General features: G+C 50.4%; 1 protein-coding gene across 1 annotated transcript in view; it reads right to left on the bottom strand.

Moving 5' to 3' along the window:
• FBXW4 (F-box and WD repeat domain containing 4) overlaps positions 1-27,218 on the bottom strand; it is a 2,081,992-nt gene that overhangs the window by 1,817,874 nt on the left and 236,900 nt on the right. The window contains exon 3 of the mRNA XM_069611631.1: positions 24,527-24,712. Coding sequence (XP_069467732.1) covers positions 24,527-24,712 — 186 coding nt within the window. The remainder of the gene's footprint in view (positions 1-24,526; positions 24,713-27,218) is intronic.

Genomic DNA, 27,218 nt, shown 5'->3' with positions numbered 1-27,218 from the left:
AATCGTCCATTTATGGATATTCATGGACTTGCTGTAGCTCAAGGTAGGCTGCTACGGCCGACATCATTTTGGTAAAAACTTGGAGCCGAGCTCATACCAACAGGGAGAACTCTGTACTGAATGTGAGCCTCTGATTGAGAAAGCACAAAGCGTTCAATGTTGGGGCAAGATCGCAATATGGAGATCCAAATGCACTGAGCCAATCTCCCGTCTGTAGTGTAGATCAGATCTGTACAGGGTGATTAAATGATTTTTTCTTGTGGAAGATGAAGTTCGACGAGTCTAGTATTTGCGCAAGCCAGACTAGTTAGGTTTGGCCATGGTATGGAGGCGAGACTAAAATCCCATGCCTCCGTTGTTGGTACTTCCTTACAGCTTTTATAAAGAAAGGTCTCTGCTTCCTTCAGCAGAGCTGCAGATCAGTTCTTAGAATGAGGGGGCCGAAAAAGAGGAACAGGACTGAGGTGAAAGCCTTTGTATGTGACTGAAAGGACTCGTGCATCTGGGGTGATGGTCCTAAATCTTACACCACTATGCTAGCGTCCATTAGGCCACTTCTAAAATGTTTGAGTTTGTCTCAAGGAATGTTTTTCTCAAACGCAGGCAATTCATTCCATAGCTTTAGATTATCCATGGCTAAAATAGCCTCTGTTTTCTTGCCGTAGCTGAAGACCTGAATTAGAAAATACCTTCTTTCCAACTCCTATGATCTTATCCTCCTCCTCAAAAGTTGTGATACAGAAGAGTAGGCAGATGCCTTAGAATAAAGTGTTACATATTAATATTACCTGGTGAGCCTTGATCAAGGCTATTTATGTCACACCGAAATCATTCAAATGTTCAATTGGTATTTAGACTTATGTTTGTTCTAAAACAAACGTTTTTTATTTGTACCAAACACTTTTTTTTTTTAAAAACAATTCATCTAAACACATTCTATGGCCTTTAATAGGGCCTTCATATGAATCTATATTCCAAACAATAATTAGTCATTTCAATTTCAGACACAAAAGGACAATTGTCTACAGTTGAGATCTATTGATAACATAAATCTCTCCTCCCAGTGCAGTTTTATAAACCCTGACGCAGTCCACGATAGATTGAACTTTATTTTTTATTTTTTTATTTTAAAATGGGACCTGCCGAGGCCACCAGGGGGCGCACAGGCAATGGCTGCCTGACTGCGGAGTTCCCGCTGAGGCTGGGCCTTTTCAGGGGATTGAGCCCCCCACCCCTCGAGACGCCCCCCGAGCGAGCACAACGGGTGGCAGGAACTGGTGAAACCCCCCGTGACACTCCTGCTCGAAGGAATGGACCTCCAACTCCGAGTGGAACCGGCGATCTGGGAGTGACGGTGTGCGACGAGGCAGGAGCCCGCGTGACGGCGCTGGATGTGAAGGAGCCCTCCGCAACGAGAAGGTCAGGGCGACGATCCGGGCCCCCACCCCCGGTGGTGGAAGGCGAGTGTCGGAGGGGTAGCGCTCCCGGGGTGGGGACCCGCAGCGGCCCCCCCCGCCTGACCCGGGACGGAGGAAACAAACATCTTTCTGGCCCCGCTCCGGGTCCCACGGCGACAACGCCGGAGGAGGCCCAGGAGAGGAGGCCCCCAGCAGCTGCCCCAGCCCGGGTCCCACCCAGAGCCACGACAGCGACCTCCGGCCGGAGAGTCGACGGCGAGGTCCCCCACGCCCGTGGGCACGGCGGGGGGAGGCCCCAGCGCGAGGACCCACCAGACGACGGATGACACCGGGGACTACCCTGGGAGACGATAGCGACTCGGCAGCCCAGGTGAGAGGCCCCCGTCCGCAACGGCGGGGCGTGTGCCCGCCTGAGGGGCCATCCCACCCCCCAAAGGGGTCAAACCTCGCTCCTGCAACCCCCACCTGGGAAACGCGCTACGATACGACCCCAGGACAGCGCAGCACACCCTCAAGGGCCATTAGGCCACAACAGACCACGCAGCTGGGGGTCAGCACGCCCTCACGGATGGAAGGAAGTCCCCACGAGCTCCCGCTCTCGCGAACTGAAGAGCGCCTTTGCCGTTCTCAACTTCATCGGGCCCACGGCCTACCCTGAACCAGCAGGCGGCCCGCGACACAGGTGAGAGGCCCCCGTCCTCGGTTGGCGGGGCGATTGCCCGCCTTGTGGGCTGCTCCACCCCCAGCACGGGATAATTCACCGTCTACAAACCCCACTGGTGAAACGTGAACCTGTCTGGCCCCGGGGCAGCACGGCATTCCCCCCAGACCGCAGCGGACCCCGCGGCAGGGGACCAGTAACACCCCATGAGCTGGAAGAAGACCCTACAAACGTTTCGCTTTCAAGAAACAGAGATCACTACCAAGGTCCCTACTCTCCCCGGAGCCACGGCCCACCCTGAACCCGCTGGCCAGCCCGCAATGACGATGGAAAGAGGTTTCGCCTCCATCCTCCAGGAGATTAGAGAAATGAGATCTGAAATCGCCCAGAAGTTCGAGAAATTGGACCAAAGAGTCGACAAAATCTAGGACAGGGTCCTACAAGTGGAAAACTATCAATCGTCCTCTACATCGCTGGAAGTCCAATTCGGCACACGGCTCGCGGCTCTGGAAAAGAGGGATGAAGAGAGAGCCATGTTAATGGACGACTATGAAAATAGGGAGAGACGGAACAATCTTAGGTTCTTTGGGATCCCGGAAACAGAGGGCGAAACGGAGAGGGAGTTGACCCGAGTGGTGAGAGACATTATCACTCTCCTGTTTGCAGAAGAAATGACAACGGAACTAACGTTTGACCGGGTGCACAGGGCCGGGGGAAGGTCGGGGAGCCCCAGATCGGTTCTGGCCCGTTTTCACTATTACACCGAAAAAGCCAAAGTTCAGGAGGCTGCGAGGAAGACGGGGACGATAACTTACAACAGCGCCCAAATCTCTATTTTTCAAGATCTCCCAGCTTACACCCTTGCCAAACGAAGGATGTGCCACCCCCTGACAACAACTGAAAGAGAAGGGCGTTCGTTACAGATGGGGATATCCTTTCTCCCTGTCTTTTGAATACTCAGGCCAACGCACAACTCTGGTAACGGAAGAGGACATCCAGGGTGCTATCCAGGACTACGTGGGTGAACCCGTCCCCAGGAGGGGGCCGGTAGGCCCGGAAGCGCTCAGCAGGGGCACCCCTGGCCAGTCTAACTCCAGAAGAAGGAAAACCGGCGCTAGGAAGTTCAAGAAATTGAACACACCACCGACACCGATGAAGGAAGATCGAGCCGATTCGGAGGGGTGACACCAGCGACCCCACGATGATCATCGGGAACAGACAACTGGAAGACTCTGGGGACGCTTCGCTCGCTGCACCCCCTCGAACTGCAAGTATAAGGGGGCATCGGGGGGTCACAACCATGGGCACTGTGAGAAATACCATCCTGGGCCCAGGGTACGGTCGCCAACGGGGCGGGGGGGGTACAGCCCGGTACACTCATAGATCGGGCCCAGACAATCGGGAGGGGAAGACATTTCTAGTTCCCCCTCAAGCAATGCCCAAGCCGGGGAGTTCGGGGGAGGGGACGAGATGGGGGGGGGGCTCACGTTAGCGTGCTTTGTTATTGACGCCTGGCCGTAGGGAACCGGCTGGTGGTCCAGCCAAGAATCCAGGAATGGAGGGACTACATGGCTGGACGCCGGGCAGAGGGGTGGGGGTTAGTACACAAGTTGGGGGTTTCAGGGTGGGGAATGGTTTGGGGGGTAAGTTGGGCAAAGGTTTCAAAAATGTCCAAACAAGGAAACACAGCATGCAGGGAGGGAGCAACCATGCAACATCAGGGACCAAGGGGGAAGGTGACAGCGATTATGGCTGACGACCGACCAGCCCTAGGGGTGGGAACCCTGAATGTGCGGGGCCTGAACACCCCCACGAAAAGATCCCTAATCAGCAGAGAGTTTAGGAGGGCTAAGTTGGACCTACTCTTCGTGCAGGAGACGCACTGGGCGAGGGGGAGGGAGTCTAGGATGCGTGGAGGCGGTATCAAGGACATTTTCTGTGCATCCCACAAAGGGAAGAAAAGAGGGGTTGCAGTCCTGATCGCTAGGGGGTGGGGATTCGAGAGAGACTCCATCCAAAGGGACCCCGAAGGCCGCTATCTCTTGGCGCGGGGCTCCCTACAGGGCACGCCCATAACCTTGGCAGTAGTATATACTCCAAACGAGGGCCAGGCCCAATTCTGGGAGGGAGTGGGGGAAAGGTTGAAAACTTTTGTCCAGGGCCCATTGGTGGTGGGAGGTGATTTTAATATGGTCCTCGACCCATCCAGAGATAGCCAGAGGGTAGGAGCTTCAAACCCCAGACCCGCAGGAGACGCAATGTCACGCTGTTTTCAGAGGGTGAATGAGGGCCTGGTGGACACGATGCCCACCCCCCGAACGGGGACTCCCTCTTTCTCATACTATTCCTCCACTCACAAAGCCTTCTCCAGGATAGACTATATTCTTGCGGACGAGGTGCTCCGCCCACACGTAGCGGGTTACAGGATAGACCCCGTGCCCTGGACGGACCACGACTTGGTCAGAGTCACCTTGGCAGGGGACTGGTGTAGAGAACGGAGGGGACGCTGGAGATGCAACAACGCCATACTGAGAGATGAGGTACACGCCCAGGCCGTCCTGGATGCCATTTCAGAGTTTTTTGAGCTCAACGATAATGGGGAGGTGGGCACGCACACCCTCTGGGACGCCTTCAAGGCGACCCTAAAAGGAGTACTCATTAAAATAGGTTCTCATCAGAAGAGGGAAAGGGAGACCCGGGAGAGGACTGAGGGAAAAAAATAGCACGCCTTCAACCGGGGGGGGTTCCCCGGTACAGACCCTAAACCGAGACCGCGTGGCCACCCTGGAGGACTACAGACTCCAATTAAAAGACCTGCTCCTCCATAAAACGGAGAGGAGCCTCCAAATGGTCAGACAGAAATACTACGAGAAGGGGGACAAGGCGGATAGCATCCTGGCCTGGAAATTGAGGGAGGTTCAGAGAAGCAGGATGGTGAAAGAGGTGAGGGACAACAGGGCAACACTAGGCTATGACACCCCCCACATAAGTGAAGCTTTCCGCCAGTACTACGAGTCGTTATACGCCTAGGAATATGACAGTGGCGACGCCCAGATTGAGGAGTTTCTCGACTCCATCCACATACCGTCCCTTCCCCGGGAGCTGGCAGAGGGGCTGGAGGGTCGGGTGACCGAGGAAGAGGTGGAGAAGGTGATCAGCGGGATGAAGGTGGGGACCTCCCCGGGGAGGACGGCTTTTCGGTTTATTTCTATAAGAGGTTTCGCTCCTCCCCGTCTCCCTACTTGGCAAAGGTTTTCAACTCGGTTTTGGAAGGGGGCACCCTCCCCGACTCCATGATGGGTGCCATCATAGTGGTCCTACCCAAGGAAGGAAAAGACCCGAGGGAATGTTCGTCCTACCGGCCCATATCATTGCTCAACATCGATGTCAAGATCTTGGCCAAGGTGGTGGGTAGGCGGATGGAGGGGATAATGCAGAAGCTAGTCCACGGGGACCAGGTGGGTTTCATTAGGGGCAGTCAAGTGTCGGACAATATCCGCAAAACAATAGACCTGATACATTTCGCCCAAATCTTGATGCATGCATCCTGTCCCTGTATTCGGAAAAAAAACTTTCGATAGAGTAGAATGGAGATACACTTCACTACCTGCCTAGGGAAGAGGGCAGGAGCCCTCTCCCCCTCCCTGAAGCCGCCTCCAGCAGCCAGCGCGTCGATAAGGAGGACCCGAGAGACCTGCCTGACCCGGTCCCGAGGCCTGCCTGACCTCCCAATGCCGGGCGCATCGCGGCGCCGAAACGAGGCTGAGGCCGCCTCCATCTGCATCCGTGCATCCGCCGGCAGGCGGATACGCCGGCGGCCTACACGAAGGCCATACTAAGGCCTGTTGGGTGCCTGTGCCCCCCATTCTCCACTACCTGCCTAGGGAAGAGGGCAGGAGCCCTCTCCCCCTCCCTGAAGCCGCCTCCAGCAGCCAGCGCGTCGATAAGGAGGTCCCGAGAGACCTGCCTGACCCGGTCCCGAGGCCTGCCTGACCTCCCAATGCCGGGCGCATCGCGGCGCCGAAACGAGGCTGAGGCCGCCTCCATCTGCATCCGTGCATCCGCCGGCAGGCGGATACGCCGGCGGCCTACACGAAGGCCATACTAAGGCCTGTTGGGTGCCTGTGCCCCCCATTCTCCACTACCTGCCTAGGGAAGAGGGCAGGAGCCCTCTCCCCCTCCCTGAAGCCGCCTCCAGCAGCCAGCGCGTCGATAAGGAGGTCCCGAGAGACCTGCCTGACCCGGTCCCGAGGCCTGCCTGACCTCCCAATGCCGGGCGCATCGCGGCGCCGAAACGAGGCTGAGGCCGCCTCCATCTGCATCCGTGCATCCGCCGGCAGGCGGATACGCCGGCGGCCTACACGAAGGCCATACTAAGGCCTGTTGGGTGCCTGTGCCCCCCATTCTCCACTACCTGCCTAGGGAAGAGGGCAGGAGCCCTCTCCCCCTCCCTGAAGCCGCCTCCAGCAGCCAGCGCGTCGATAAGGAGGTCCCGAGAGACCTGCCTGACCCGGTCCCGAGGCCTGCCTGACCTCCCAATGCCGGGCGCATCGCGGCGCCGAAACGAGGCTGAGGCCGCCTCCATCTGCATCCGTGCATCCGCCGGCAGGCGGATACGCCGGCGGCCTACACGAAAGCCATACTAAGGCCTGTTGGGTGCCTGTTTGGAGCCATAGGAGCCAGGGGCCAGGAACTTTGCCCTTACTGCTCCAGGTAAGCCAACACTGCCACCTGCCACCTGTTTCTGTGCCTGTTTTTGCCCGATTCTGCCGTCCGCCACACCCTATGCCCATCTTATTCCAGGTAACTTTCGGACAACACTACTGCACTACTCCCAGCTACCCATTATCTCCAGCACTATGTGTGTCTATGACACCCCAGGAAATAGTAACCAAAGTGCATAACCCGTGTGCACCACAAGACTGTTAGGTGTTACCCCACTGCATTTTTGCCTAATTGTGCTATTTGGAATCTAGGTGTTACCCCACTGCATTTCTGCCTAATTGTGCTATTTGGAATCTAGGTGTTACCCCACTGCATTTCTGCCTAATTGTGCTATTTGGACTCTAGGTGTTACCCCACTGCATTTCTGCCTAATTGTGCTATTTGGAATCTAGGTGTTACCCCACTGCATTTCTGCCTAATTGTGCTATTTGGAATCTAGGTGTTACCCCACTGCATTTTTGCCTAATTGTGCTATTCTGAATCTAGGTGCTACCCCACCGCATACCCCACCGCATATTTGCTGCCTACCACTATTCCTGCACATGTTCTGTTTACAAAGCCACCTATGTCCTCCCAGAGCCCACAGAGCTCCTACCGCAATCCAAAGTTCACCCCCTGATCACAACTGAATCTAGGTGTCACTGCCCTATCCGCATACTGCACTTTTATTGCCCTGCCGAACTGAACTGTACGTGTTTGTATTGCTTCTCGCCCTGCCTTCCCCATCTCTCAGATAACACCTACATTGCTACTCCCACTCTGCTCACATAACGCCAGCGCAGTACTGCAGAAAATGCTAATTATATTACTCATCTTCTGTGCAATGGCCACGCCCGCATCCCCAGACACGCCCATCCAGGATACTGACTCAGGAGCCCCCCCTCCCCAACCAGGCACTAGTCTCACCAACGACTCCCACACAACTAGGTACTATCCTGACCCTTCCTACCCAAGATATCACTGCAAGTCAGGACCTACAACCTTTGCCACCCACCCCTGCACTACCACTGAAAGAAACAACAAACTTCGCGCTAGACTCTCTAAACTTTATGAGCCGCCCCGAAGATCCCTGTCTGATTCCAAATGCGAAGCCAAAAGTTCCGCCAAAGGCACCACTATCCCCACAACCAAGTCCAAACCCATCACTCATACAAACATCTCGGTAAAAACGGATGTACACTTCTACAAAGGAGCTCTCCTCAATACCAGATCATTGGTCGCACACGCCCTTGATATAGCAGACCTAATTATCAAAGATAAATTAGACTTTATTGCTCTAACTGAAACGTGGCTCCACAATGCAGCAGGCCCATCTCTAATGCTGGCCATCCCAGACGGCTACACTATATCTAGGCAGGACCGGGTAGGTAACCGGGGTGGTGGCATCGCCATCATATCTAAAGTAAGCTTAGCTCTCAGACTAGCCCCGACCCAAACTCTGCAATCGTGTGAATCCCTCACTGCCAAACTCCCCATAAATAATACCCAATCCCTCACTATCCACCTGATCTACAGACCACCAGGTCCACTCGGAACCTTCGAGGAAGATCTACACAACCTAATCTCTAACAATGCGAAAACCACTTCACAACTACTACTACTAGGGGACCTTAACTTAGGGTTCAACGACCCAGCAGACTTACATGCCTCCACCATAGCCAATACGATCTCATCACTCGGACTCTCACAAAAAGTCAACCTACCCACCCACCTGAAGGGTAGAACCCTAGACTGGGTTGCAGATGCTAATTGTTCAGCGGTCATCTCCGCCACCACACCACTACCCTGGACCGACCATTCGCTGGTCTCATTTAACCTACTGACCTCCAGACCACCTACCACAACCGTGTCACTGGCACCACCCTGCCTCACAAGAAACAAGAAAAATATCTCAATAGAAAAAATCATCCCAGCTATCCTCCAACCCTAAACGCATTGCCAGACAATCTAAATCCCAACACACTAGTTCACGAATATAATAAAATCATGTTAACTACCTTGGACAAAATTGCCCCACTCAAACTTCGCACCAGCAAGCCAACAACCCATTTAAACAAATGGTACACACCCGAACTCAAAGCCCTCCGCCTAAAAAAGCGAAAAAGTGAAGCTGATTGGAAATCATGCCCCTCCAGTGAAAAGAAAGCCATCCTTGACACAATCTCTCGGCATTACAAAGCTGAAATCTGTTTAGCTAAACGGAATTCCTATAACATCCGTATTGCCAACTCCAACTCAAGCATGAAGGAGCTCTTTTCCATACTGAAGGAACTTGAGTCACCCATTGCCACACCCGACACCTGCACTAAGAACCAGACCTGGTGCACAGACATCCAACAAGCACTAGCAAATAAAATAAACACCTTACAAAATAAAATTCAACTAAAAAAAGACTCCCTAAACCTCACTAACCCTCCCACATCTCCGCCCAAAGCCTCACCAAGTACACACACTAACTCATTCACCTTCTCTAAAACCACCACCCTTGAGGTCGAGAAAATCATCCTCTCTCTTAAACCATCAAACTGTAAAGGCGATATCTGCCCTGCACACATAATAAAGGACGCAGCCAGAGACCTGTCGCCCTTTATCTCTAAACTTATTAACGCTTCTTTTTCCTCAGGCAGTATCCCTTCCAACCTAAAACAATCTTGGGTGCTCCCCCTCCTCAAAAAACAGACGCTTGATACCCTCATCCCCACCAACTACCGACCCATCACCACGGTACCCTTCCTACTGAAAATCTTGGACAAAGTTGCCTATGTCCAGATTCAAAAATACCTAGAACTACACAAGCTACTAGGCGCCAGACAATCAGGTTTCCGCCCATTACACGGCACGGAAACAGCCCTCATCGATCTGAAAACCCAAATTGATGATCTGAGGGACAAGGGCAAAACAGCACTCCTCCTCTTACTCGACCTCTCCGCGGCTTTCGACCTCGTCGACCACAAGGTCCTCTGTAGACACCTTGACTCAGCTGCTCATTTCTCCCCAGAAGCTATCAAATGGATTGAATCCTTTCTGAGTGAGAGAACTATGAGAGTCTTCTCCCCTTCAGCAGCAGCAAACCCCTCTCCTATCACTTGCGGAGTCCCGCAGGGCTCATGCGTCTCCCCCACACTATATAACATCTTCACCAAACCCCTGTTCGATGATTTGGACCATCTGGGTGTCACCTACACTAACTATGCTGATGACACTCAGATTCTCCTCCCACTTTCAGGGGATTACAGTAAGGACAGAGAGTTGGTGAATAGGGTATATCTCATCATTCAGGCATGGATGGCATCTCATGGTCTATGCCTGAATGATGACAAGACAGAGCTCATCATCTTAGGTACCCCTGCTAATATCAAGAAACTAGGCCTTGAATATGCCGAATTCAACATAGATGGCAATCTCATCAGAGTATCCAGGGAAGTAAAAACCCTTGGCTTTTATCTGGATGCCACTATGTCATTTACTAAACAGGTCAACTCACTAGCATCTACCACTGCGTACACGTGCAAATTAATAAGGGCAGGCAAACCATTCCTATCCAATGACAGCTGCCTGATCCTGGCAAGAGCACTCATACTATCTAGGCTTGATTATTGTAATGCCCTCTATAGCGGTGCCAACAAAGCCATTATCCACAGGCTTCAAATCTTACAGAACAATGCCTTGAGAGCTGCCCTCGGCATTAATAAGAGAGATCATATCTCTACCACCAGACGCCAACAGAAATGGCTCTCCACAGACAACAAAATCAAACTAAAGTTGGCCTCCTTAACCCATAAAGCCCTCAACAATGCCGCCCCCAGTTATCTGATGGACAAGGTAAAGAGAAAGTCCTCCATCCGACAAACAAGAACTACCAATTCCAACTGTCTGATAATTCCCAGATTCAAACTCTCCACCATTGGCGGGAACAGCTTCCCGGTGAAAGCTGCCACGCTCTGGAACTCTCTGCCACACAACCTAAGAGCCGACCAACCATACTTGCACTTTAGAAGACACCTCATCAGTCACCTTAACACCAACAACCCTTGTATTTAGCTGCACTTTCTACACCCATGTATAGATAGTGACACTTTTGTTCGTGATTCTGCCCTCGCCTCTAACAGCCCTGCACACATCTGTACACTTACCTCCTGTATAGATATTGTCTTTTATGCTTAAAGATTTGTATACCTCTTATTCCTGTAATCCTGAATATTTTTATTTCAGGATTACCCGCCTCTAACAGCCCTGTACATATCTGTATATCTACCCCTGCATAGATATTGACTTTGTATGCATGAAGATTTGTATATTTCTTACCCTTGTAATTCTGATTATTTTTTATTACTACTTCAAAGTGTATATTTCTGCAACATTGTAAGCTTCGAATTATCTTTTGCCTGCGCCCTGTTGCCCCTGGGTAAGGTGCGCCATACAAATAAATAAACAAACAAACAAACAAACAAACAAACAAACAAACATGGCCCTCCTCCTCCAGCGAATGGGCTTCGGGACGCACATTCTGAGTTGGGTGGCCACCCTCTATAGAGCCCCTACCGCAAGGGTCCAGGTGAACGGATTGCTGTCAGAATCCTTTCCTCTCACCCGAGGGACTAGACAGAGCTGCCCCCTCTACCCCCTGCTATATGTCCTCACGATGGAGGCTTTGGCCATAGCGGTTAGATCCCACCCGGACATCAGGGGTATTGGAAGGGGAGAGGTGGAATTCAAGCTCTCCCCGTTTGCCGATGACATCCTGGCATATCTGGTGGACCTGGTTTCCTCGATCCGTCCCCTTCTGTCTCTGGTTATCTCCTTTGGGTGTTTTTCAGGCCTAATAATTAACACAACTAAGTCCGTTCTCCTTCCAATGCGCCTGGTGGACCCGGTACTGGATCCCTTGACCAGGCTTCATGGGATAGCTGTGGGCAAGAGCAACATAAAATACCTGGGCGTCCTCCTCACTAGGGACCTATCGGAACTGGGAACCTCCAACTACGAGCCCATACTGTCCGAGATCACTTCTGACCTGAGGAGATGGGGAAAAATGATCCTCTCATGGTATGACCGGATGACGACAGTCAAAATGAATATACTGCCCCGGCTTGTATACCTCTTTACAGCCCTCCCTACCCGGGTACCCGCTCAAATCTTCATAGACTTGCATAAGGGGGTCCGAGACTTCATTTGGCAGGGGAAAACCCCAAGGGTTGGAAGAGCCACCCTGACGCTTCCAAGGGAGGAGGGGGGATTCGGTCTCCCAGATTTCCAGTTGTATTACCACGCAGCACAACTACGGGTCCTCCTAGAACACATGAAAGAAGGCCTGTGGACATATTGGTCATATTTGGAGGACATGGACGTCCACCCCCTCAAAGTCCGAGACCTCCTGTGGGCCCCTCGCAAATCAATTCCGAAACAAGTACTGGCCCACGCGACCTTGGGTGTTCTTTGGGAGATCTGGAAGGAGTGTCCCAGGACGGCCCACCTTTCCTCTTGACCGTCCCCTATGACCTCCTTGTGGGGGCCCCCCCTGAATCTGGGCAGCAGAGGGTTTAGACAATCCGAGCGTTGGTCTGATGAGGGCCTGGAATGGGCGGGCCAGCTATTCAGGGAGGGTGAATTCCTGAGTTATGAGGACCTCAAGGATGGGCTGGGAGGCGGGACCCTCTCCATCTTCGAATACCTCTGTCTTAAGGGCATTCTCAACTCCCCTGCATGGGGATCAAACCTGCGGAGACAACTAACTCCATTCGAGAAACTCCTGGACTTAGCAACCTCCAGAAAGGGTGCGGTTTCCTGTATATACGCAATTCTAAACACCCATAACCTTCAGGCTAGGAGAGGCTTCCGTGGGTTTTGGAGTGGTCTGGCGGGGGAGGAGATATCAGAGGATGCCTGTGCTCGCATTTTCAGGATATCATTTCTTGGCAATCTCTTCATCTCTGACATGGAACACAACTTCAAAATCCTGCAGGGGTGGCACAGAGATCCGGAAAAACTCTCGAAAATGTTCACAGGGGTGTCACCAGAATGCCCGAGGGGCTGTGGCCAGGTAGGGACTAGAGGCCACATGTGGTGGCCATGCCCGAAAGTACAGACCTACTGGGAATCCGTTAGAGATTGTATGGCGGAGGTAACGGAGGACCCCCGACTCCTTAACCCGTTGACCATGCTGCTGGGCCTCCCCCCGGAGGAGGCTGATCTGCACAGGTACCCAAGGATGTGGGAAACTATGTTGAGAGCGGGCAGAGTGGCCCTGGCCCAGAGGTGGAAGAGCCCGGAAACACCTTCTAAGGAGGATTGGTTGATAAAACTCAAGATCATGTTCTTGATGGACAAACTGACTGCCTTGGTGAACAATGACTCATGCTCATTCCTCGCTGACTGGTACGGGGTCCAGCAGACATGGGGATGGGACGTTCATTAGTTCCAGGATCGAGCCCCCGGATGATCGGGGCGTGATCATCATTGAGAAGGACTACATCCAGTGGGGGGATCTCACGACCAGGGGCGACGTCGGCCCCAAGCCAGCTACAGAGTTGGTCACATGTCGCATTGCTTCAAAGACTGAGGAAATGTTATGAACGTTTGGTCTCTTTACTGCTGTTTTGTTTGAATCGGACATGGGGGGGGTTTATGTTAAGGGGGGGTTCGGGGCCTATGCAATATTTTCCTTTTTGTTCTTTGTCTCACAAAATGCCAATAAAAACCAAAGTTTAAAAAAACAAAATATGGGACCTGCCCAGTGTCAATGGTTGCTATGTTTGTAGCCGACACAGTGTGTTTCGGCCGTCTCATGAACCAGGGCCGTGGTTCCAAAGCTATGCGGCCTTCATCATGACGAGTTCAATTTTGAATACACCCAAATGTGTTTTGTGTCTACAAGAGAAACAAATAGATGTGTGTATTAGTAAATGGGTGTGACATATTTTCAAAGAAAAAAGTGTAGCATTTGATATTACCGTTTAAGGTTGTAGATAAGTCGTGCGTCATATATCCTCTGAAGAAAGCAGTCTCTAGAGTCAATCTTATAACCAATATGCTTCCCAGAATGTGGCTTCTCCCAGTTTTTGTTTCTGAAAGGACGTCTTTTTGTAAAGCAAGTCCCGATTGTTCTGATGCTTTCAGGGATAAAGTATCTGCTAACATCACCACCTCAGCCGGGGGAGATGCTAGTCTAAGATGGTCCAAATAAATCATCAGGTTACAGTCATGGAAAGCACGACTGAAGATGGTGGCTCATCCTCTCCTTGTCTCCCTGATCTGCTGGGTGTTCTGCTGCATCTGCTGGCTGTGGGGCCTGCGATTGTGGCTTAGGCTCCTTTGGTTCCGGTACACCTTCCTCCGGAGCTACATGAAGTGGCAAACGAGGGATCTCAGGGGGCTTAGGAACATCCTGAGGATGCAGAATAAGTTCTCTGAGCCAAAGAAAAATTATTTTAAAGATCTCTTCAGAGTGCATCAAAATTTGAAATTTAGCAAAATAAAGCCTCTTGCAAAGATTGTCTTGGTTGTGGCTGGGACAGGTCTGGTAAAATGATGCTATAAGTCGACAGACGCAGTTTGTGTCATGCCTGTGCCACTGGTGCACAAATTGGCAACCATCATGGACTATTTGGAACTCATTTATCTTCATAATACTCCTTGAACAACCCTTATTCACACTTTGGTCCTTAATTTCCATTTGCACGACTTTGGTACTTTATTTAATTCAGCTAACTACATGTACCATAATGCACCTTGCTACAGTTATCATTTCCTGGCTATTCCCATTCATCAGTATTGGAACCACAATCCCCAGAAACCCTAGCGATCAGTGCTGCTTCCACCTTCTCAGGACCAGAGAGGGAGGAGGCAGATTACCTTCAGGTGTGTTGCTCCAGGTGCTGCCAATTAGCCTGCCTCAGTACAGGGCAGGGCTGTATTTAAGCAGCTGCCTGCAGGAGCTCAGTCTCTTGCATTAAGAGTTCTCCCAGCCCCTTTTTGCCTTGAGCCACAATTTGTATGCTGTTCCTGTTGCTGTATTATCTTGCTTCTGATCCAGGGCCCTTTGCCGGCTCCTCTGGGCTCCCTGGCTCGCTGCCCTGCTCATTTGGGCTCGCTCCTTGCTGCCCTGCTCCTCTGGGCTCCCTGCCTCGCTGCGCTGCACCTGTGGGCTTGCTCCTTGCGGACCTGCTCCTCTGGACTCCCGTCCTTGCAGCCTACTACAGTCCTCTGCAGTCCACAACAGTTTGCCTGCACCTTGTGCCATCCGTTACTGCAACCCTGCTTCCTTGTTTGCAGCCCCCCTGTTCTTTATCCCTGTCCTTCTCTTCCTTGATTTCTTCTGTCCTCCCCTTAGGTTATCCATTTCAGTTATACTGTTTCATTAATTTCCTTCTGCTAGCTTTCTCTTGTCTTTCCAACCCTGAGTTACTGTTCTACTATGCAGTGTACAGTTTCCGGTCACCATTCCCTACAGTTAGATACTAGGTTTCTGCCCTTCCTTTCTTCCGGAGTCTGTTCTTAATCTTGTTCTCTTTGACTTCCTTTTCCCTGGATATTTCTGTTCTTGTCTTTACTTGCGTCTTATGTAAATCCTTTCTACAGAGCTTCACTGTTGATTTCCGGCAGGCAACCTCTGCCCCTTCCCTTGTCGCGTTTTCAGTGTTGTACTTTGTGACATTGTTTGGTTCCGGCTGGACCCATACAGGCTTCAGTATTGTGAAGTACTGTTACCTTGTTTGTGCCTAAGGGTTCAGGTACAGACACCCACTGCTGTTGTTCCTAGCCATGAGCATACAGAGTGGGCCCCTGTAATAGCAATTTGTGCAGAAGGTTGGAGTTTCCAAAGGACTGTGGAACACTCTTTCCCATTTCTGCATACACCCCAAGAGGGAATCCAGTTTGTTTGTACCTTTGTATTCCCTGCCCCTTTTTGTTCACAGCGAATGTTGCCTATTCTTCTTTCTTGTTGAGCTTCCTCCAGTGTATGCTCATCTGTCACCTTACATCAGCACAGCCACCCAAAACCTACATAGGTGCCCTTTGCCACTCTTGACAGAGTTCCATACCTGACAGGTTGCCATGAAGGACCTCCCAACATATTGTAATGGTGAAGACGTGGGAGGAAGCGATAGCATGAGGTCAAATATAACCTAGCATGTGTCGACCAGTCAACTCTCAATGCAAAAGGATCTCTATCAAAGGATGCTCCTGGTGCCACCATAAGCATGGTATCAATGTGTATAGATGGCAAAGAAGTGGAGGAAATGGCACACAGCGCAAAGTCCTGTGGGCCGAAGTTTGGAGAGATAATATGGTGAAGTGCATCACTGTTTTATCAGAGAATTCTCCCCACTTGGCCATTTAGAGGTCTTCAATTGTAGTGTGAGTATTCAAATCACTTGTGGAATCCTTTACGGAGGAAATTACTTTAGCCCTTCGAACTGGATCCTCTGCAATGCGTTTTTTGGGGTCTTTGTGTGAACCCCACACCTTTTAGCCCTTGCAGGATGCTCAGCGTGGCCAGTAACCTTTTTTAGTCGCTTTTTGGGATTCTCGGAAGTTACTCCAGTATGCTTTGGCCCAGATATGAGATCCTTGACTTTGCTGGAAAATCTTTTAGCCCCTAAAAAACTCTGGGTTGACCCTTGTACCTTTAGCCCCTGTATGGGGAACCTCTGAGGAACTGCCGTTCCCCAGCTTAGACCCCCTTGTGGGCTATCCCGGGATGAGTCTTGGTAGGACTAAGGTCTATGCAACCCCTCCCTGCTGGAAAGAAGTAGTCTCCAGCCAAGGTGCTCTTAAAATAATAGTACTTCGCAGACAGCAACGATTCTCATTAATGGAGTCCCATCAAGTGGTCTAAGGGACTTACTCCCACTCCTGTAGTCTTCACAAGTGCACATACCTACAGACAGGGAGCCGCAATAAAAAAACAAACTATTGACTGTCCAGACCTAGACACTTGGGACAGATTGCAGGGATATGCCACTGCGTACTGACGACTGTAGTACACACACAATGCAAATCTATCATTCTCTGGCAAAGTTGTACCGCAGGAAGAGAAAGACTGAAGGGTGAGGCTCTGGCAGGCCCAGGAAGACTGGTCTAAGGCCACATGCGCCAGCTCTTGCATACATTAAAAAATAAAAAATAAACTATTATGGTTCTACAAAAAAAGCACTACAGTCCCATCCCGAAGAACAAAACCTTTTGTAATCTGTCATTCACAGTGCAGAATTAAACAATATACTGAAATTAAACAAATGTGGCTACAAAAGCTAAGCATTTCACAAAATACATATCAAATGTGTCTCTTTTGGACAATGTACGGGCTCTACCAGTAACACAAGGATGCTTCCAACAATAGAAGCATATTGTAGGTAATGCTATAATGCGGTCAGAAAAGTCATGATTTCCAAATGAGCAACCCAGCCCTATAGATAAGGGGTGGATCGGTCCCTTTTACTACCTAATAATAGGCCAATACACACAAAAAACAAAAATATGGATCCCAATAAAAAATTCTCCATGGAAATGTTTGGACCAGTAGTGCACGTAATACCAGAGAAAAACTATTATTACTGCCTGATGGAAAGAAGTAAACCTTTATATTTTTACGTGCATTAATAACTAGACGCAAAGAAATAATTATTACAAAAACATTTCTATTTTATAGTTTAAACATATATTTACCTGCTTATAAAGTACTCCCACTGGAAATTGTACTTTTAAATCCTAAACAATGATTTTACTCCCAATTTAAAAAACAAAATAGGGAGTAAAACACTCCCACTTCCAGATCTTATCTGGAGCACTGGAGCCACCAATAAAACCAGTCAGTAATACCAAACCTCTGCTAGTAAGTAAAGGTGGCGGACAGCAAATACAGGATGCTAACAGTATTTACCAGTGTAGTGGCAGTAATATAATGATGTCCTATGGAGGCCATATTTGATGTTGTACATTTAAGGGTTTGAGTGGTTGTCAGCTACATTTCAATGCTCTTATATGCCCAACCTTCAGCTTGTTATGCTCCTAATATTCCTAATATTCCCATACACGATACCACCACATCCTGACATCTGGATTGCTGGCTAGTGACTAGGAGGTGTCGAAGATCAAGGATTCCTGCCTTTCTCCTGCAAGAAGTCTGTTGGCAGAGGGTGCGAGGGAAATGGAACATCCTGCCTCATCTTTTCTTGGTAGGAGAAGAACAAGCTACTCTCTTACCTGGTAACGTCCTTTTGATGGGGTGGTCCGATGACGTATTCCATATCTCTAACAGTAATCACCACAGCGGTGCTGCTTCGGAAAACCTTTCGCCGTCTGTGTCCTGCGTCGATGTCGATATGCTGTCCTTGAGGGCCTCCCTCGAACCGACGTCACCGGATGTTATAAGTAGGATGCACAACGCCGTAGCCTCAGTTGTAGTTTTTTTCCCAGAACGTGTGGCACCAATCTTCTGCCAGTACGACCACAGAAAGCCTTGTGGAAACATAAGCTGCAATCGCATAAGAAATTCTGTAGCGGGTAAGGCAGGGACAGAGCATTATGGAATACGTCTTCGGACCATCCCATCGAAAGAACGTTACCAGGTAAGAGAGTGACTTGTTCTTCGAGGGGATTGGGTCCTCCGACGTATTCCATATCTAAGACGAATCCCAAAGCAGTACCAATGTAAGGAGGTGGGAAAAGAATTTAGAATACACAAATTTAGAATGCCCAATCAAATTGCAGAGTAAAGGACCGCCTTGCCAAAGGCTAGATCCTGCCCATGTATAGAATCCAGGGAGTGGTGATGTACAAAAGTATGGACCAAGTGGCTGCGTCGCAGATGCTACGAATAGGAACACCACTCTGCAGGGCAGTAGAGGCAGCCATACCCTTAGTCGAATGGGCCTGTAAGCCTACTGGAGGGTCCTTACCCGCCAGGCGGTAACATTCAGAAATTGCCAAGATAATCTATCCAAACGCCTTCCAGCGTAACAAATAAAGAGCTGATCGTCCACTCTGACCCGGGACATGCGTGAAATGTAGAAACTTAAAGCCCTCCTAGGATCTAACCTATGGAGCCTCTCCTCGTCCTTACCAGGATGCGGAGGATAAAATGCCGGAAGAATGACCTTCTGGCTCAAATGAAAATCTGACAACTTTCGGAAGAAAAGAAGGACGAACTCCAAGGACAACCCTGTCCTTATGAAACACAGTGAAGGGTAGCTTAACAGACAGTGCCTGTAACTCACTCACTCTGTGAGCGGAAGTGACCGTAACTAAAAACACAGTTTTCAGGGTTAACAGTCTCAAAGGACAAGAATGTAAAGGCTCAAATGGAGCACCCATTAGAAACTTGAGAACAAGGTTCAAATCCCACCTGGGCACCTGTAAAGGTGACGGAGGGGACACATTAGTGAGCCCTTTCAGAAACTGAGAAATTAAAAGGGATTTTAAAATAAGAACACTCCTCAGACAAGCACTTAAATATGGACACCTTTAATGGTACCCAGTTCCAAGCACCTGTGGGCTAAAGAAAGCAAAAAAGACAGAACCACAGGAATGTGACATGAAAATGGATCCACATTCTTAACCCTGCACCAGTTGCAGAACTTTCTCCAACGGCAACGGTACATGGACTTTGTTGCCGGCCGTCTGGCCGGCCGAAAGCAACACCTCCATCACGTCTTCAGGGAGGTCCCAATCCTTATACCTCAACCTTTCTGAAGCAAAGCGTGAAGGTTGAGGGATCTGACCTCTGGATGGAGAACCTGACCCCCCTCCCATGAGAGCAGATCATCTCGGTAGGGAAGATGACGTGGAGGGCAGATGGACAAGTCGAGAAGGTCCGGGCCACGTCCTCCGGGCCCATGCTGGAGCAATGAGGATCATCCGGGAACCAAACCTCCGTAACCTCCGCAGCACTTGCGGGATGACGGAGACTGGAGGAAATGCGTAAAGCAGTGGGAAGGACCACTCCACCACGAACGCGTCTCCTAAGGCTCCTCTTGGAGGAAATTCCCACGAGCAGAACCTTTCGCACTTCCGGTTGACACTGGAGGCGAAGAGATCAACTTGAGGGGTCCCCCAAAGGGCGAAGATCTCCAGGAAAATCTCCTGAGCCAACTCCCACTCGTGAGAGTTCGTGCTCTGCCTGCTCCGAGCGTCCGCCGTCTCGTTTTCGTCTCCGGCCAAATGAACTGCCGAGATCGAGATTTCCTGCTGGATGGCCCAGGACCAGAGCTGCATCGCCTCCCTGCACAGAGGAAATGACCCTGCCCCCCCCCTTTTTGTTGAGGTAGTGCATGGCCATTGTGTTGTCCGTCAGAATCGGGACATTCTTCCCTCGCACAGTCGGCAGAAAAGCCTTCAGGGCAAGCCTGACTGCCCTCAGCTCCAACAGATTGATATGGAGTGAGCTCGTTGGCATGAGCCCCCCATCCCGTGAGGGATGCGTCCGTCACGATCGTCACCTCCGGCCAGGGCAGCCAAAATGGAGCCCCCCTCATCAGATTGCCTTCAACAGCCCACCATAGAAGGTCCTGGGCGACCGAGGGCGGCACCTGAACGGGGTCCGACAACCTGCCGGAGGACTGGGACCATTGAAGCTTGAGGGCCCATTGCAGAGATCTCATCCGCAACCAGGCCTCATGGCAGGACGCCATGAGGCCGAGCAACCTCAAGAACTCGAACGCCGGGAGCGTCTGGGCAAGTTGAAACTTGTGCACATCTGCTGAATGTGAAGAGCCCTTACCTGGGTAGGGAAACACTGCCCCAGGGATGTGTCGAGCACCGCTCTGATGTACTGGAGCCGCTGTGTTGGCGTGAAGTGGGACTTCTTTAAGTTGAGGGAGAAGCTCAGCTTGTGAAGGGAGTGGCAGGTGACGGACAGATGATCCAGGACTTGCTCGGCAGAGCGCGCCCTGATCAACCAATCATCCAGGTAGGGGTAGAGGTGAATCCCCCCTTTGCTGAGATGCGCTGCCACAACCACCATGAGCTTGGTGAAGACCCTCGGGGTAGAGGTCAATCCGAACGGCAGGACCCGAAACTGAAAGTGCGAGTCGCCAACCGCGAACCTCAGGTACTTCTTGTGCTTTGGATGGATTGGCACATGAATATAAGCGTCCTTGAGGTCGAGAGACACCAACCAGTCCTGAAGTTGAAGGGCCTGGAGGACTTGATTGAGAGTAACTATCTTGAACTTGTGCTTCCTGAGGAGCTTGTTCAAACCGCGCAAGTCCATGATGGGTCTCAATCCTCCGTCTTTCTTCGAAATCAAAAAATAAGGGGAATACCATCCCTTGTTCCTCTCCGCTACAGGCACCAGTTCTATGGCACCTTTCTCCAGCAAGGATTGAATTTCCTGCACAAGGAGCAGATCTGGACTCTTCAAAGAGAGGTTCCCTGGTGGATTGCCGTGAGGCCTCTGCCGGAAAGGAAGACAGTAGCCGTGGACTATGATCTCCAGAACCCACACATCTGAAGTAATGGCACGCCATTCTACCAGACTCTAGAAGGCTGGGGGTTGCCAGCCTTCCCCCAACCGGAGAGCATGGGCCTCATGACTGAGCTGAAGCGGCTGCGCAGTACCTGAGGGAAAAGAGGCAACTGCTCGCGCTGCCTTGGCACCTCGAGTACCTTGTTTTCCACCTCTGGCACTCCTATGGTTGCCCCTTTGACTTGCAGCTCCTCTCGATTTACTAAAGGACGAGTAATATCGAAAGGAACCTCCCCTCCATTGCTGTCCCATAGGACGAAAAGGCGGAGGTTGGTGAACCTCAGCGCCCAACAACTTCGCTGCCTCTTTGGAGGTCTGCAACCTCTCAAGACTCTCGACTCGCGTCGTGCAGCGACTGACGCAGGTCCTCAAGTTGACTATGACCAGAAACAATGTCATCAGGAACCTCAGCAGGAACCTCACCTTCCTCAGACACCTCATCCACCTCAGAAATATAATCCATAGGCTGGAAGGAGGGTACAGAAAAAGGCACAAAGACATGTTTAGCCTTGGCCAGCGCCTTTCTGGGGGGTGCCACCGTGCCACGGGGTACCTCCGACAAGGCCGCCTCGAAAGGCGTTGAGGGCATCGACAGAATCGGCATCGAGCGCGGCACCCACAGCTTCGGCAGCGTCGACACAGGCCTCGAGGGCGGAGCCCCGAGCAGGTCTCTCGACAGCCTGGGTGCCGATGGCATCGACGAATTCCTCAGAGGCGGGGCCTTGAGAGAGTCAGTAGACGACCTCGGCGCTGCCGGCGTCGATGTCTTCCTTGAAGACTTCACAGGTTCTCGCAGTCTCGAGGGCGTCGAGGACTGGGACCTGGAACGGGCATGTCTAGAGCGATCATCCTTGTCCGACCGGGACCTCGAAGGCGCCCGGTGGTTGCGACGACTGCTCGAGCCCGAAGACGTATGAACGGTGTTTCTAGCATGGCCACAACCGGCGTCCTCAGACGGTGCAGACGGACCAGAGCCCTGCGATTGAAAAATCGCCAACATCTCCTTTCGGAAGGAATCCCTTCAGGAGTGGAATGCTTGTTGGGACAAGCAACCCGCCGACGGGCGGAGTCCTCGGAAGAGGACGGGGAAGGCGACCTGTGACAGCGCTTCCTGGACTGCCTCAAAGAGGCAGAGGAATGGCGGGACCGACTCCCAGACCGAGAACCCCTGGACTCACGACGACGATGCAGAGTCGCTCCTCGAATCGTCCGTTGCAAGACCAGTGGAACGCGATTTCTGGGGCTTGGCCACCTTACCGGCCGACAGCTTCTTCTTACGCTCCTGCAAGGCCCTCGATGTGAGCGATTGGCAGTCGACACAGTCTGTATCATGGTCCTCCCCGAGGCACCAGAGGCAAGCGTTGTGCCTATCAGTCAGCGACATCTTGGACCCGCACACCTGACACTTCTTAAACCCGGACCGTGGGGTGGAAGAAGGGGTGGAAGAAGCCAAAGATGACATATGATAGCAATGAATAAACAGGTTCGAAGAACCGAAAGAACGGGATTCAGTAGAAACACGTTAGCGGAAAAAAGGGAACTGAGGCTATGGGCGTCGTGCGTCCTACTTATAACATCTGGTGCCGACGGCTCGACGGAAGCGCTCGAGGACAGCGTATCGACGTCATCGACGCAGGACGCAGACACCGAAAGATTTTCCGAAGCAGCACAGCTGTGGTGATTACTGCCAGATATGGAATACGTCGGAGGACCCAATCCCCTCGAAGAAAGGGTCTGAAGGGCACCGCATACTCCTCATTATGATTGTGCCTAAAGTAGTCAGTGCTGGGATTCACCTGCCGCACTCTTCAGACATTCACCTGAGGGAACGTACACTACAGTGGTAGCATGATAGGGAGCCTTTCCATCCTCCACCCTACTAAAAATGACTCCGACAACTATTACTTAACATATGACCCGACTACAAAGCGTTTTTCCTCTTGGCTGCTTGCAGACAATTGTTCCTCTTGCAAAACATTCTTACCCTTTTGCCCTCTGCATTTAAAATCTCAATTGAGTGTCACTCCAAGACCTACATAGGATCCGCTCTGGAGACTTCCCCTCTTCTCCCTCTCCTTCTGAGGTCAACAAATCAATGGAGGAATGACACCCGATATATAAAAGGGCTATTTAACCACAAAATCTGCAGAGGTTATGAAACAAATTACCACTTCATCTTGATAATTGCTACAGAGCTCCCAGTCCTCCACGTCATTGTTGGCTCAACAATTACACGCTGGAACTTTCTATAAAGGGATGTAGACAGCCTCATGAGCTGCTCACTGAAACATGGATGGCCAGTTAGTTGTACCAAGGGTTATGAACAATTCTACTCCAACAGTTTAGTTTTTTTCCTCTAATATTTCTAGCTGAAAACAAAGCTCATGTTTACCCTAATCATGATGATCATCAAATAAGGAATTTAGATAACAACAGAAGTTTCATTTATATATCACAGAGCTATCATACTAGCTGCCCTCTCCCCACCTATAGATTCCACTTTCTTGATAGTATTACGTTATCTTACAAAGCTTTTATATTGCACCAAGTCACTATCAAAGTATGGAAAGTGCGCCTACATTCGTCTCCAAGTTGGTGAATTATGCCCGCTCATGGGCATACAGATCCTAGTATGCAGAGAAAAAAGGAGCAGAGGAAAGATAAAAGAAATCAGAAAGAGCGCAGTGCGACAGAAAAAGGGGAGGGAGGATGCAGATGGGGAAGTCATGTTTGTTTGGTAGGTTCAGTGAATGTAGATCTGGTTTCAGAAAACCATAATTCAGGATTGAAGAAACAAATAAGAATAAAAACTAAAAATGAAAAAAAGGCAAAGTCTGATATGTTTGGAATCAATTGGACTGTTTAAGTATGGCACTTTCTACAAACAAAAGGTAATTAAGACTACCTTTGTGATGGTCTCGAGTTGTGCTCGAGCTACACAAGCGTGATAGCTTTTCCGTTGGGCAAACTATGAATGGTATTTATGGCACTGCCAAGTCAAGAGGCAGAGTATGGCTCAGTAAAGGACAGACTAGGAAGGACGAAGGTGAGTAGAGAACAAAAAGTGGGAAGGTGAGGTATGGTTCGCCTAACAAATTCCAGCATATGTTGTAAATACCCTTTAATAGTGTAATGGCGTAATGTGAAAGGACTGCCAAAGAACAAGATCGTTTTACAAAGTAGTAATATAAGAAGAATGTACTGGACACACGCTCAAGCAGATTTGAGGGTTCCAATATATATTTATTCACTTACCCGCCTCCACTGATGACATGAGAGTTGGCAAGAACAAATCGACACACATCTTCCCTGTGACCTGAAAACACAGATAAGGGCCGGCGGTGCAAACCATTATTCTCAGCAACGAGCTGATAAGACCGGATATCTTCAGCCTGGGAAAGGTATAACACTTCATCATCTAGTTGAATCCAGGGCATCAAACTAAAAGAAAATAAACAAAATAGTACTGGTTTGGAAAATAAACAGCCTAATCTGTTAAGCCAAGCATACTTTCAATGTAGCCTTACAGACTGAGGGAGGGGGCCATTCGCCTCTGGCCATAAGTTGGGGAAGGGTCATTATATGAAGCGATTATGACCCCCTCTCTCAGTCTATAAGGCTATTAGCATACAGTGGTAACAACAATACATGTGGTAACAACATACAGTGGTAACACCAATACATGTTTTGGAGTTTGCAGTGAAAAGTAAACACGTTACTTTAATATTAAGTAAAGGAAATAGACAGAATGTTCCCATGTTTTTGCTTTCTATTTGTTGTGTTTAATAGAATAGACAAACAAATGTGTTTTTATTTCGTAAAATTTAAATAAGGTTGTCATCACAAGTTAAGCATTTACATTGCAAACGTTCATATTCTGCAGCAGGTTAAACATGTGCATAGTTAAGGTGTCATGTAAGAAAAGTAGCCAAAGCATTTTCCCATGTTTTTGCATTCTCTTTGCTGTGTTTAATAGGATGTTGCAGCAACAACAAAAAAAACAATTCTCCCAAAGACAAAGGGCCTCATTACACGTTGTGCGGTAGGGATTTAACGTTACCGGTAATGGAATACCGGTAACGTTAAATCCCCATGCCAATTACGACCTGACTCACCGCTATTAGCGGCACCGCTAAGTACGGTGCCACTAATAGCGGGCAGGCCGCGTGCGCGCGACCCTCCTTCCCGTAAATTACCCCATGCCGCTATTAGCACAGCATCACAAGGCGAGCGGACATGCTAATAGCGGCATGGTAAAGCCCCCCAAACCCCTTACCGCCATGGTGCTAATACCGGCATCGCGAACCACCCGTTAAGATAACTGAGCAGTGTACCCACCTGCCACAGGTGGACAAAATCAGCAGAGGTGGAGGCAATGGAGACAGTGGCAGCTCTAAAGGAGCACACCACACCCCTTCCCACACCCCTTCCCACACCAAGATGATTCCAATACTGGCAGCATTACATGGCCTGGAGGACCTCATTGCAGTGCAGCTGCAACAACAACAGGCAGCAAAAAGGAGACGCAGGAGGAGGAGGAGGCGGGCAAGACAGGCACAGCAAGCACCACCACGGCACCTAATCATACCACAGAGGCACCCACCAATCCCCAGGATCAGAGCCAGTCCATTCAACCTAACCCCTGAGCAGATACACACCCTGTACCGTCTGGACACGGCTACCATCACCAGATTCGTGGACATGATCCACAACGACATTGTGTGCCTCATAGACACAGAACTGCCATCCCCCGCTACTGAAGGAGGTGAGTGTGCACCACTTCCTGTGCACAGGCACTTATCAGCATACAGTGGGACAGATGCATGGCATCTCACAACCAGCATTCCCACGCACACTGAACCAGGTACCCAATGCACACCTGAAGCATGCACCTGAACACATATCCATGCCACAGACTGCCCAGGAGATAACAAACACAAAAGTTGGCTTCCATCCACTGGCAGGCATCCCAAGTTGCATCGGGGCCATTGACTGTACCCATTTTGAATTGGTGGTCCCACATCACAATAAAGTAGTCTACCGAAACAGGGAGCAATTCCACTCTATCTACGTCCAAATGGTATGTGACGCCAACCATATATTCACACATTGCTGTGCCAGATTTCCTGGAACTACACATGAATCCATGGTTCTGCGGATCTCAAATATCCCACGCTACATGGAGCGACACACCGGACAACGTACGTGGCTACTTGGTGAGTAGCCGGGCAAGCACATGGCAACGTGATTTGGAGGGGGAGAGACACACACTCAAAGTGGGTGTTGACTGGCGTCCGTACGGAAAATGGACATATAGATGTCCATCAGGGAAGGCCACGATGTACCTGAGAAGAACCCACATGCAATTTGAAGGTGCACGACTATGAGAATAATGCAGGTTGCAAAATATTACACATCCATCCCCATTTCACATCATGCCACCCCACACATTACACAAATCAGCAACATGGCGTCAAGATGGTAATACAGAATCAGCGCATCACAGCATCAATCCAGCAATGTACACTTGAATGCATGCAAAGGGATCGCCCCTAGACATAGCACTGAACCACACACCTATAGCACCACTGAAGTGATGCTTCACAGCATGGCAACATCAGTGTCAGAATGTCAGTACACTAGCAGTGTGGTACAAAATTTGCCTGGGCCAGGGACACCTAAGACCAGGCCTCACCCAGGACATGTCAAAATTACTGTTGTAGGCATTATTGTGGCATTTCTACTTGCAGGTTCGGCCACACACTTGCACGTTGCCGTCACACAGAACATCTGCATGTATGCTCTCAGTTTAGCACTTGCATCACAATGCAATGTCAATTTGTGTGAGGTGAACATGCCACCCTTGAGGTGAACATTAACAGGACCACATTCATCCCCCCCCATACAGGTGATGCGGCCTATCCCCTGAAAACCTGGCTCCTCACAC

The sequence above is a fragment of the Ambystoma mexicanum genome, chromosome 8, assembly GCF_040938575.1.
Source record: "Ambystoma mexicanum isolate Mex_15411 chromosome 8, UKY_AmexF1_1, whole genome shotgun sequence".
NCBI lineage: Eukaryota > Metazoa > Chordata > Amphibia > Caudata > Ambystomatidae > Ambystoma > Ambystoma mexicanum.
Note: the sequence above shows the minus strand (reverse complement) of the source record. Positions and strands in the feature narration are given on the sequence as shown.